Source organism: Trachemys scripta, chromosome 3 (assembly GCF_013100865.1).
Source record: "Trachemys scripta elegans isolate TJP31775 chromosome 3, CAS_Tse_1.0, whole genome shotgun sequence".
NCBI classification, from domain to species: Eukaryota; Metazoa; Chordata; order Testudines; family Emydidae; genus Trachemys; species Trachemys scripta.
The window spans coordinates 49279731-49292122 of NC_048300.1; the positions used below are offsets into that span (position 1 = coordinate 49279731).

The 12392-nt window shown below is 46.4% G+C and overlaps 1 protein-coding gene across 1 annotated transcript in view; it reads left to right on the forward strand.

Moving 5' to 3' along the window:
- Positions 1 to 8069: 8069 nt before the first annotated feature.
- CAPN2 (calpain 2) overlaps positions 8070 to 12392 on the forward strand; it is a gene marked incomplete at its 3' end in the record, with an annotated part of 48980 nt that continues 44657 nt past the window's right edge. Inside the window, 2 exon segments of the mRNA XM_034764656.1 lie at positions 8070 to 8468; positions 12189 to 12258. Of these exon segments, the coding sequence (XP_034620547.1) occupies positions 8172 to 8468; positions 12189 to 12258 (367 nt within the window).

Here is a 12392-nt window from a genome sequence, read left to right on the forward strand (position 1 = left end):
AGGGAGAAGGGGGGGGTTAGATGGGTCAGGGGTTCGGGGGGGGCAGTCAGGGGACAGGCAGCAGTTAGATAGGCATGGGGGGGGAAGAGCCCAGGGCTGGGGCGGCAGGGGGTGTGGGTGGGGGAGAGCCCAGGGCTGGGGCAGCAGGAGGGTGCAGGTGGGGGCCAGAGCTGGGTGGCAGCGGGTGTGTGGAAGAGCCCAGGGCTGGGGCGACAGGGGACTGCAGGTGGGGGCCAGAGCTGGGGCAGCAGGGGGCGGCGGCAAAAAACCTAGAGCTGGCTCTCTTCCTACCATTCACAGCAAGCTGCAGATTTCAGTTCCATATGCCTTTCCCACACCCCTTCCTGTTGCTTGGGGCCAAGGGAATACTGGGAAATGTATGGTGTCAAGTATCAGGGGGTAGCCGTGTTAGTCTGTATCTACAAAAACAACAAGGAGTCTGGTGGCACCTTAAAGACTAACAGATTTATTTGGGCATAAGCTTTCGTGAGTAAAAACCTCACTTTCACTCTATGCATCCGAAGAAGTGAGGTTTTTACTCACGAAAGCTTATGCCCAAATAAATCTGTTAGTCTTTAAGGTGCCACCAGACTCCTTGTTGTTTTTCTGGGAAATGTAGTTCTTTCCCTGCTCCAGGGCTGGCTCTATAGGCAGGGAGCTAACCAAGAAACTACAGCTCCCAGGGCCCCCTGTTGGTTCTCAGCTCCCATGCTGGATTCTTGCGCCCCTAGCAAATCTGCCGCCCCAAGCAACTGCTTGCTTTGCTGGTGCCTAGAGCCGGCCTTGCTAAAAGGCTTGTATTACTTCGAGCGTTGGGATATCTATGGGCTGTCTGTATTGTAACTGCGGACAGTGTAGGACAATGCTGTAATCTTTCTTATGCAAAACTTCCTTTCATCCCAACAAGAGTTTGGCCTGAGCCAGCACTGTAGCACTGGACCCAACGTGCAGGCTGGTGTCAGTGAGGGTTTAGGTTCAGCAGTGAGAGAGTGGGCGAAGGCAGCTCAGAGAGCTGGCTTTGGGAGATTTCTAAATGGGGAAAGGCTAAATAAAGCATTTAGGATTTTGTTTTTCCTATTCCTGAAAGACAAACAAGCATTTGAAAAAACAAAACAAAAAAGTCACAGTTTTATTTTAGAGCCCTGAATGCGAACACATCAAAGCAGCTCTTGGTCTAAATAGAACCTTATGATTCCTCCACCCAAACCGGGATTATGCTTGTGGTTCAGGCTGCAGGAGTAAACAAAGCAGTCCTAGCAAGGTGGAGCTGCTTAGAGACAGGTGTGGCTTGGTGTCTTTTATCACGCTTCAGTAGGAGAAATCTGTGTGGATTTATGGCATATGCAACCTCAGCTGTCACTGGGACTGCACAGGCTGCATTGATATCATCAGCAAGTTGGCCTAAAGAACTGGTAAGGGGTGCTGTGATGGGGTATTCACCCCAACCACCCCTGAAAGGGTCACAATGGCTCACAAGAGGCTATTTGACAGGATGGGCTGCACTGGGTGAGGTGTAAGCTGGCTACGGCCTTAACTGAACCTGATCCAGCTGGGCAGGAGGAGGCGGGGCTCCTATAAAGCCAGAGAGAGGAGAGCCCAAAGAGGCTGCTGCAGGGGGAGAGACTCAGTAGCAGTTATTCTGGGTTGAGAGAAAGGAGTAGGAAGAAGCCTAGGGAAAACAGGCACAAGCGTGAGACTGTATAATCCTTAGCTGCTGATTTGTGGTCCCTGGGTTTCTTCCTACTCCTTTCTTGCAAGCCTGAGAGTAACTGCTGACTCTCTTCCCCCTGCAACAGCTTCCTTGTGCTCTCCTCTTTCTGGCTTTATAGGAGGCCAGCTGGGTCAGGTTCAGTATAGCCAGCCTACACCTCACCCAGGTGCAGCCCCTCCTGTCAAATAGCCTCTTAAATGACTGCTTCATGGAGCAGCTGGTATGGGAACCCACAAGGGGAGAGAACAGGAGTACTTGTGGCACTTTAGAGACTAACAAATTTATTAGAGCATAAGCTTTCGTGGGCTACAGCCCACTTCTTCGGATGCTTCACAAGGGGAGAGGCAACTCTAGATTTAGTCCTGCGTGGAGCGCAGGAGCTGGTCCAAGAGGTAACTATATAGCAGGACCGCTTGGAAATAGTGAACATAATACAATAGCATTCAACATCCCTGTGGTGGGAAGAACATCTCAACAGCCCAACACTGTGGCATTTAATTTCAAAAGGGGGAACTATGCAAAAATGAGGGGGTTAGTTAAACAGAAGTTAAAAGGTACAGTGACTAAAGTGAAATCCCTGCAAGCTGCATGGGCGCTTTTTAAAGACACCATAATAGAGGCCCAACTTCAATGTATACCCCAAATTAAGAAACACAGTCAAAGAACTAAAAAAGAGCCACCATGGCTTAACAACCAAGTAAAAGAAGCAGTGAAAGATAAAAAGACTTCCTTTAAAAAGTGGAAGTCAAATCCTAGTGAGGCAAATAGAAAGGAGCATAAACACTGCCAAATTAAGTGCAAGAATGTAATAAGAAAAGCCAAAGAGGAGTTTGAAGAACGGCTAGCCAAAAACTCCAAAGGTAATAACAAAATGTTTTTTAAGTACATCAGAAGCAGGAAGCCTGCTAAACAACCAGTGGGCCCCCTTGATGATCAAGATACAAAAGGAGCACTTAAAGACTATAAAGTCATTGCGGAGAAACTAAATGGATTCTTTGCTTCAGTCTTCACGGCTGAGGATGTTAGGGAGATTCCCAAACCTGAGCTGGCTTTTGTAGGTGACAAATCTGAGGAACTGTCACGGATTGAAGTGTCACGAGAGGAGGTTTTGGAATTAATTGATAAACTTAACATTAACAAGTCACCGGGACCAGATGGCATTCACCCAAGAGTTCTGAAAGAACTCAAGTGTGAAGCTGCGGAACCGTTAACTAAGGTTTGTAACCTGTCCTTTAAATCAGCTTCTGTACCCAATGACTGGAAGTTAGCTAATGTAATGCCAATATTTAAAAAGGGCTCTAGAGGTGATCCCGGCAATTACAGACCGGTAAGTCTAACGTCTGTACCAGGCAAATTAGTCGAAACAATAGTTAAGAATAAAATTGTCCGACACATAGAAAAACATAAACTGTTGAGCAATAGTCAACATGGTTTCTGTAAAGGGAAATCGTGTCTTACTAATCTATTAGAATTCTTTGAAGGGGTCAACAAACATGTGGACAAGGGGGATCCAGTAGACATAGTGTACTTACATTTCCAGAAAGCTTTTGACAAGGTCCCTTACCAAAGGCTCTTATGTAAATTAAGCTGACATGGGATAAAAGGGAAGGTCCTTTTATGGACTGAGAACTGGTTGAAAGACAGGGAACAAAGGGTAGGAATTAATGGTAAATTCTCAGAATGGAGAGAGGTAACTAGTGGTGTTCCCCAAGAGTCAGTCCTCAGACTGATCCTATTCAACTTATTCATAAATGATCTGGAGAAAGGGGTAAACAGTGAGGTGGCAAAGTTTGCAGATGATACTAAACTGCTCAAGATAGTTAAGACCAAAGCAGACTGTGAAGAACTTCAAAAAGATCTCACAAAACTAAGTGATTGGGCAACAAAATGGCAAATGAAATTTAATGTGGATAAATGTAAAGTAATGCACATTGGAAAAAATAACCCCAACTATACATACAATATGATGGGGGCTAATTTAGCTACAACAAGTCAGGAAAAAGATCTTGGAGTCATCGTGGATAGTTCTCTGAAAATGTCCACGCAGTGTGCAGAGGCGGTCAAAAAAGCAAACAGGATGTTAGGAATCATTAAAAAGGGGATAGAGAATAAGACTGAGAATATATTATTGCCCTTATATAAATCGATGGTACGCCCTCATCTCGAATACTGCGTACAGATGTGGTCTCCTCATCTCAAAAAAGATATACTGGCACTAGAAAAGGTTCAGAAAAGGGCAACTAAAATGATTAAAGGTTTGGAACGGGTCCCATATGAGGAGAGATTAAAGAGGCTAGGACTCTTCAGCTTGGAAAAGAGGAGACTAAGGGGGGATATGATAGAGGTGTGATGTTGTGCAGTCTATATGGTTTTATAAAAATATAAGTGAATATAATGTAACTGGGATATGCTTCATGCAAAAGGTCTCCTGTAAGGTATCATTACAAAGCTCATAATCTACTGAGTGTGATCATCCTATTTGTAGAAATGTACCACTCTTGCATCTAAAACTAGAAATATAAAACATAACTCTGAGGGCCTATTGTAATTATGTAAAGTGTGGGCCATTAAGGGTGGTTTGGAATCTTGATGACTCCCATTGTCTGCAGATGGCTGTATTTACCTGTGAGTCTTCCTGTATATGTGTGTGCTGGCAAGTGAGTAATGAAGTCTTGCAGTGACATGTGATCATCTCACCTGAACTGGAATCCATCTTTAACCTGGTGCTTTTCCAGTGAGGGGGGGGTGGAAATCCAGAGGGACAAAGGGTTCCCGCCTTATGCAAAAGATATATAAAGGGGTGGAAGAGAACAAGGGGCGGGAGGAGCCATCATGAAGAATCCCCTAGCTATCACCTGAGCTGCAACAAGAGCTGTACCAGGGGAAAGAATTGTGCCCAGGCCTGGAAGGTGTCCAGTCTGAGAAAAAACTTACCGAAGCATCTCTGAGGGTGAGATTATCTGTATTCAGTTTGATTAGGCATAGATTTGCGCATTTTATTTTATTTTGCTTGCTTTGTTTTGTCTGTTACTACTTGGAACCACTTAAATCCTATTTTCTGTATTTAATAAAATCACTTTTTATTTAGTAATTTACTCAGAGTATGTATTAATACCTGGGGGAGCAAACAGCTGTGCATATCTCTCTATCAGTGTTATAGAGGGCAAACAATTTATGAGTTTGCCCTGCATAAGCTTTATGCAGGGTAAAATGGATTTATCTGGGTTTAGACCCCATTGGGAGTTGGGCATCTGAGTGCTAGAGACAAACACACTTCTGTAAGCTGTTTTCAGGTAAACTTGCAGCTTTGGGACAAGTGATTCAGACCCTGGGTCTGTGTTGGAGCAAGACAGGAGGGTCTGGCTCCGCAAGACAGGATGCTGGAGTCCTGAGTTGGCAGGGAAATCAGGAACAGGGGTAGTCTTGGCACATCAGGTGGCAGCTCCCAAGGGGGTTTCTGTGATCCAATCCGTCACAAGAGGTATATAAAATCATGAGTGATGTGGAGAAAGTGGATAAGGAAAAGTTATTTACTTATTCCCATAATACAAAAACTAGGGGTCATCAAATGAAATTAATAGGCAGCAGGTTTAAAACAAATAAAAGGAAGTTCTTCTTCATGCAGCGCACAGTCAACTGGTGGAACTCCTTACCTGAGGAGGTTGTGAAGTCTAGGACTATAAACAGAGTTTAAAAGAGAACTGGATAAATTCATGGTGGTTAAGTCCATTAATGGCTATTAGCCAGGACGGGTAAGGAATGGTGTCCCTAGCCTCTGTCTGTCAGATGGTGGAGATGGATGGCAGGAGAGATATCACTTGATCATTGCCTGTTAGGTTCACTGCCTCTGGGGCACCTGGCATTGGCCACGGTCGGTAGCCAGAATACTGGGCTAGATGGACCTTTGGTCTCACCCGGTATGGCCTTTCTTATGTTCTTATGTTGTAAGCCATTTTAACCCTTTCAGGGGTGATGTGGGATGAGTTCAGTCCATTGTCCATTCAGCTGTTCAGAAAAGGACAGTACGCACAAAACCCACTATGCAGAGCATCTTCTTTGTGCTGGTTTTATACTGTTCCATAAAACAGGCTGTGCCTGCTTCTGACTCAGAGCTTGTCTACACTTACAGCACTGCAGACAGTGGCACAGCTGCACCACTGTAGCACTTAGTGAAGACACTAGCTATGCTGAGGGGAAAGCTTCTCCCTGAGAGGTGGTAGCTACGTTGCTGGGGGTTAGGTTGGTATAACTACCTCACTCAGGGGGGTGGATTTTCAGCTAATGTCCCATGTCAGGTGGCACCACTAGCAGCCACCGTCTTGAGAGTCAGAGTAGCTGAAGCCCTTCACTTATAACCACACTATATAGGGGACTAATAGTGTGTGGAAGGATGAACTGAGGTTAAAACACTATACAGGGATTCAGGCGAGCTGGGTTCAATTCCTGGCTCTGCCACAGACTTTCTGTGTGATCCTGGGCAAATTACTTACTTGCCCTGTGCCTCCATCTATAAAATGGGTGTAATAACACTTCCTTTCTCTGTTTAGATCAGCATTTCTCACATGCAGCCACCAGGGGCTTTTCTTGCTGCCACAGCCTTCTGGGTGGTTATTGGGGTGGGGGCAAAGCAGTGGCCCCTCTCTGGAGACACAAAAGCTGGAGGAGCAGGTAGCCAGTGAGTTCCCCACCTTCCCAAGGGTGGTGGGTCAGGCTTCATCCCTGGGGTGGCAGGTGGCAGATTCCAGCCCCAGGGCTTTGAGCTCTGTTCCCTGAGTTCATCACTTCTAGCCCCCACTGCTTCCCCTAGTGCCCCACTGCCCCTGGCTCCCGCTGTCTCCATACCCACCTCCCTATCCAGGGCTCAATTTGTCCCTGGGATTGCCAGGGCTGAATAAGTCTGCCGTGAAAAGTGATATTTGTGTGTTTGTTAATATCACTTTTCACAGCAGACTTAGTAGCTAGCAAGCCTAAAAAAAAAAAAAAAAAAAAAGCAACCAAAAAAAGCAAAAGAAAAAGTAAAAAGACAAGCATGTGCAAAGTACCTTATTTGTGTTTCTATTCTGTTTAGGTCCAGCAGGAATAGAGACAACTGTACATTATTTTTATTATTGAGTCTGCTAAAAAAAACCCTACATAAATAAATGACAATGATTTGGACATGGATATGTGCATATTCATTTGTTTTTCCTAAAGTTAATTGAGTATTTTAGGAAAAATTGTCAGAGCAGCCACCAGCAAGAGCTGGTGGCTGCATTCTGAGGCCACCAAAAAATTTGTTGTGAGAAGCCCTGGTTTAGACAGTAGGCTCTTCGGGGCAAGGACTGTGCCTAGGACAACGGGGCATCTGTTGGGATCTCGAGGTGACACTGTAATATAAATAATTAACAGTAACAGAGGTAATTGTAGATATTTCTTGCTACCTGGAACTCCAGGAAAGGCAACAGAACAATGCAATGGGGAAAGGCCCGTGCCTGCCATTTGTACAGCTAATGTTCAGTTTGCTCCTCTTCCTGGGTGTTTTGTACAGCATCAATAGAAAGTGTTTCAAGATTTAAGGATCCCCTCAAAATGTAGTTTTGTCAAAGGGAAAGGTGATGATAATCCTCCAGAGCCTTAAATTCCAGAGATTCCCAAAGCAGGTTACAAAATATAAACATTGCGTCACCCATTACTTTCAAATACAGCCAGTTTTGGAGTGGAGGAACTAAAGAGGAAATGCAGTAAAGAGAAGTTTTACATTCAGTACAGGCTGTACATTTATCCCCTTTAGTTTACAGGGTAGAGGCCTGGGCTTTGGTGCCCAAAGGTTTGAGTTTTATTCCATCTGACAGCCCAGGGCAGAGATCATGAGAAAGTGATGGGTATGGGATTTTTACTCCTACGGACCTCAGATACTCAGAAGAAGCTCCCCCTGACAGTCGGAGTGTATAACACACTGGCTAGGTGAGTCATGTCCCCTTCAAATGGCTAAGCCACACAGTGGTTAAGAGCTGATTCCTACCTGCTAAGCGGTCACCCCTTTAGTTCAAATGGCAGAGGTCTGTGCTTTGGAACAAAAAGGTCACAGATTCTCTTCCCATGCTGGGAGCCAGTTTTTGCAGACTTCTGATCAAGGGAGGAGGCTGTTAAAAAACAAAAACAAAGAAAAGGACATCTGCTTAAGGGGGATAACAGGCATTGGACAGGCACATCCCAGTTAGGAGCAGTCCGTCCACCTTACCAAACAGGCAGGAATGTAACTATCAGTAACACTAGTTGACAGATGCTAACATCCAGGCACCGTGCATCACTACCCACACTAGAGGGAAGCTGCAGCTTTAAGCACGAGCCACACCCAGCTTTTGCTGCAGATTTTTTTCCCCCTCTGATGATGATTCACCAGCTGTTCTGGCTCCCAATACTGCTGGTGCTGTTTACTTCAGGTTTCCTACGCCTCTGCTAAGCAGAGGTTTGCATTTTTATGTTACCTACAGGAAAGCAGACGGCAGCAAAACCCCAGCAGCAGCGGGAGGAGGCAAACATGTCTGGGATTGCAGCTAAATTAGCTAAGGAGAGGGAAACAGCCAGGGGTTTAGGCTCTAACGCAAAGGCGTTTAAGTACCTCAGTCAGGACTTTGAGACGCTGAGGAACGAGTGCCTTCAGGCAGGGAAACTCTTCCAGGATCCATCCTTCCCTGCGATTGCCTCTTCTCTGGGGTACAAGGAACTGGGACCAAACTCATACAAAACTCAGGGCATCACGTGGAAGAGACCAACGGTAAGAGACCTGCGTGAGGGGCCCCATGGGCAGCAGGGAGGAGGGAGAGAGAAGGGGGCCAATGTAAAGCACAGGGCAAAGCCATGCCATTGTCAGGAATAGCTGTGCAGACTTGGCTGTGCGGGGTGGCTGCAGGGGTAAGGGTGGGCTTTCCCCCTCGCCCCATATCCAGGAGAAGTCCTGGGGGGAGGAAGATATTTCTAAACGAAAGAGTCAAAGGATACTTTCTATAAAAAGAAAAGCTGGATTTTTCAGTGCATCATGACAGCACGAGAACTGCAGATGGGCCCAACCCCCCCAATCTTAACCTCCAATCTCTGAATTTTAGGGAGGGATCTGCTCTGAATTTTGCATTAGGTCCTTCTCTTTAGTAATGAACCAAACCCAGTCCCTGGGATGTGACTACCCTAAAGTGGTTGGGGATTTGGATCAGGAGTTCCATTTATTGGCTTGGACCCATCTTTAGCAGGAAGAGAGATTAACTTACACCTGACTGGGTTATAGAAACGGTTACTCTTAAAGGGAGAGGGGGAAGTCACATGGATTGGAGGACCCTGGCTAAGCAGGACTACCTGACAGCTGTTTAGCCAGGGAGGATGAATGCACTCTTTCCAAGCTCAGCACACACAGCAGTGAAAGCCTGTCTGTTGATTGAAAACTTTCCCCCTATCCCATAGAGAAGAAAAGATATTACTGGTTCCCAGAATAGCAGCACGCTGCTAATGGACCAAGGGGGGCACCTCCGAGCTGTCACGCAGCCAAGACATGAGGGAGCAGATGCAGGAAGTTAATGGTTCAGCGATGTGTAACAGGCAAAGCTAAAAAATGCCAGCGGTTCAATTTGGATTTATTCAAACCTCTTTGGTCTAGAAAACTAGCTGGAAGGTTTGTGGGAACTGTGGGAATTTCTGGGCTTGAAATGCTGAGGCACAAAAATGAACAGGAAGGTTAAGTGACACTCTGTTTGAACGTCAAAGAGATTCAGTCCAGTTCAAGGGCCAGAGTCACCTGGTGTAAGGCCGGAGTAACTCCAGGGGAGCTATATTGATACAAACTTGGGCCCTGATCTTCCTCTCACATCGATTTCATAGTTATGCCAGATATCTTGCTTATCTTGAGTTCGATACAGGAAATATTTTTACTTTTAAGATAGGAGCCAGTATTTAAGCCAGCCAGAACCATGGCTGGTTTTCAGTGCAAAACTCCATGAAGGGCAAGACACAAGAATCCGCATTCACATTCCATTGCCCTCCCACTATGTTTTTCAGTTGAAGACAGCTTTTTTTTTTTACATGTAATAGTGCCAGTGGGCTGTTATCAGCTGTTAGTTGACTTGTTTGTTTGCATTCCCAATCTACCTAACTAATTCAGCATGGTTTGTTCATATCAAACAGGTGTAAACAGGCATGAATTCATGTCCCAACTCTCACACCATCCCCACCCTGAGATCCACAGCCTACAGCTACACAGGTCTCTTGTGAAATATACCTGTCAAGTTTTGGAGTTGTTACAATGGATTCTGTCCCCATCACTACCTATTTCTTTTCCTTCTCTTCATCCTACTAATGTTGCTTGCTTCATTCTTCATTTTCCAAATCACGTGATAGTCTTTTCCACTTTATTGTCCCTATTTACACCCCTTTCCTCTCCAAATATCCTTTCCTCTACCCTGACTAATACAGGAAGGTTATATTTTCCTGCCAGCTGTCTAGCATCCCTTACCACTAAGGCCTAGTCTTCACTTACCGGCTGGTCCGGAGGCACGCCATCGATGTTCTGGGATCGATCCCGGAAGTGCTCACAATCGACGCCGGTACTCCAGCTCGCCGAGAGGAGTACGCAGCGTCGACGGGGGGAGACTTCCGGCCGCGTCTGGACCGCGGTAAGTCCGGAGTAAGGTACTTCGAATTCAGCTACGTTATTAACGTAGCTGAATTTGCGTACCTTAGTCCGAAGTCCGGACTAAGTGTAGACCAGCCCTTAGGCACTAAACAATCTTTTGTAGATGTACAGCTGAATAAAGCTAGTCAAAGCTTCACTCTGAATTCTGCACCCTTTGCAAAGAGCTACATTCATCCTTGGTGTAGTAGGAACTCCTTAGGGAGGAATTTGGCTCAAAGTGGCCCCAAGGAACATTGAAACAGCTCCAAAAACAAATGGAAAAATCCTTCAGGGGTAAGAGCCAAACAACTAGAGCCCAATCAATATGCTATTTTATGAAGGGGCTGGTCACCAAAGCTCTGTTTATTCAGGGAACCCGCTGTGGGGTGGCTGACACTGTACAAAGTTTTCTCTGCTGCTTATGTTTTGCCTTCGAGCCTACATCACCTCTGCAGACAAGCATGTTTGCTTTGGGTACCATTTTGATCCGTCACCACAGAAAGCTGCTTTTCTTAGCACAGGGATGAGTTGTCCAAGACCTGGAGGCTGTTCTATACAACATGCCACTCAGCCTTCATCCCTGGCAACGTAAAGCAGCTGGCGCTTATTCCGCAATTGCCAAGCACCCATTCAGATCCCAGCAGAGTCCTCTCAGCTGTTAATCCTTCCAAGGTAGATAGGAGTTCTCCACAATTAACTGTCTCAAGGTCCTTCAAAGATTAGGCATTAAAATCTTGTATGTATAGGCCTCAAATTGTGCCTGTTGTAAAAACAGATATTTGCCCTGGTTTTCCTTGGCCATGATTTCCCTTCCCCATTGTTGTGCTGTGTTGGTACACCGGCCCCCTCGCCCCGCTCTGCTCCATTCTTGACACGGTGGTATCCTCTCTATGTAATGGTTTTGATATGCTTTGCAATGGAGGGGGCAATCATAACTAAGGATACATTTTAGTCCTGGGTATTCTTAGTAAAAGTCATGGACAGATTATAGGCAGTAAATGAAAATTCATGGCCTGTGACCTGTCCATGACTTTTACTAAAAATACCCCTAACTAAAACTTGGGCCAGGGACCGCAGGTGCTCTGGGGGGGGCAGATTGCAGGTGCTGAGGGGGAGGTGGGTGGCACCTCATGGCCCAGAACCCCCGCTGGTGCTGGGGGGGAGGGTTGACGGAGCTGGCAGCCTCCCTACACAGCTCTGACTAGCATGTCCCTGCAGCTCCTAGGGGGAGGGGCAGCCAGGGGAGCTCTGCGCACTGCTCCTGTCAGAGTGCTGGCTCTGCAGCTCTCATTGGCTGGAACTGCAACCAATGGAAGCTGTATGGGCAGCAACTGCAGGCAGTGTGCTGAGCCCTCCTGGCTGCTCCGCCTAGGAGCCAGGACCATCTCCAGGTTTTTTGCTGCCTCAGGCACACACAAAAAAAAAAAAAAAAAAAAAAAAAAAGGGGGGGGGGGGGGGGGGCCAGAGTGCTGCCCCAAGCACATGTTTGGGAAGCTGGTGCCTAGAGCCAGCCCTGCTAGGAGCTTCAGGGACATGACGGTGGGAGCCTCCCCCCGCCGGTAAGCACCACCATGCACCCCAACCCCCTGCACACACCCAAACTGCTGCTGCTTACATGTATCCAAACTGCTGCTGCTGGCTGCTGCAGAAGTCACAGAATCCGTGACTTCTGTGACCTCCATGACAGACACGCAGCCTTAATCATAACACACCGTGGCTGCAAACATACAGAAACTAAAGTTGTCGGTAAGGAACAGACTTGGGATCTCTAGCATCTTAAGTACGCTGCCTATCCCTATGCCTGTCTATTTATTAAGTACTTTATGTATTTCATTCCAGGAGCTGTGTTCTAATCCCCAGTTTATTGTTGGAGGTGCCACCCGCACAGATATCTGCCAAGGAGCCTTGGGTAAGACAGAAATCACCTGTTTGATTTTCAGTTGTGGCACCTGTTAGTGTTTCATGATAGACTCTTAAATAACTGTTTAATTCTCTCTCCGGTTTCCACCCCCTTGCCTTTTCCCCTCTCCCCTTGTATTGTTG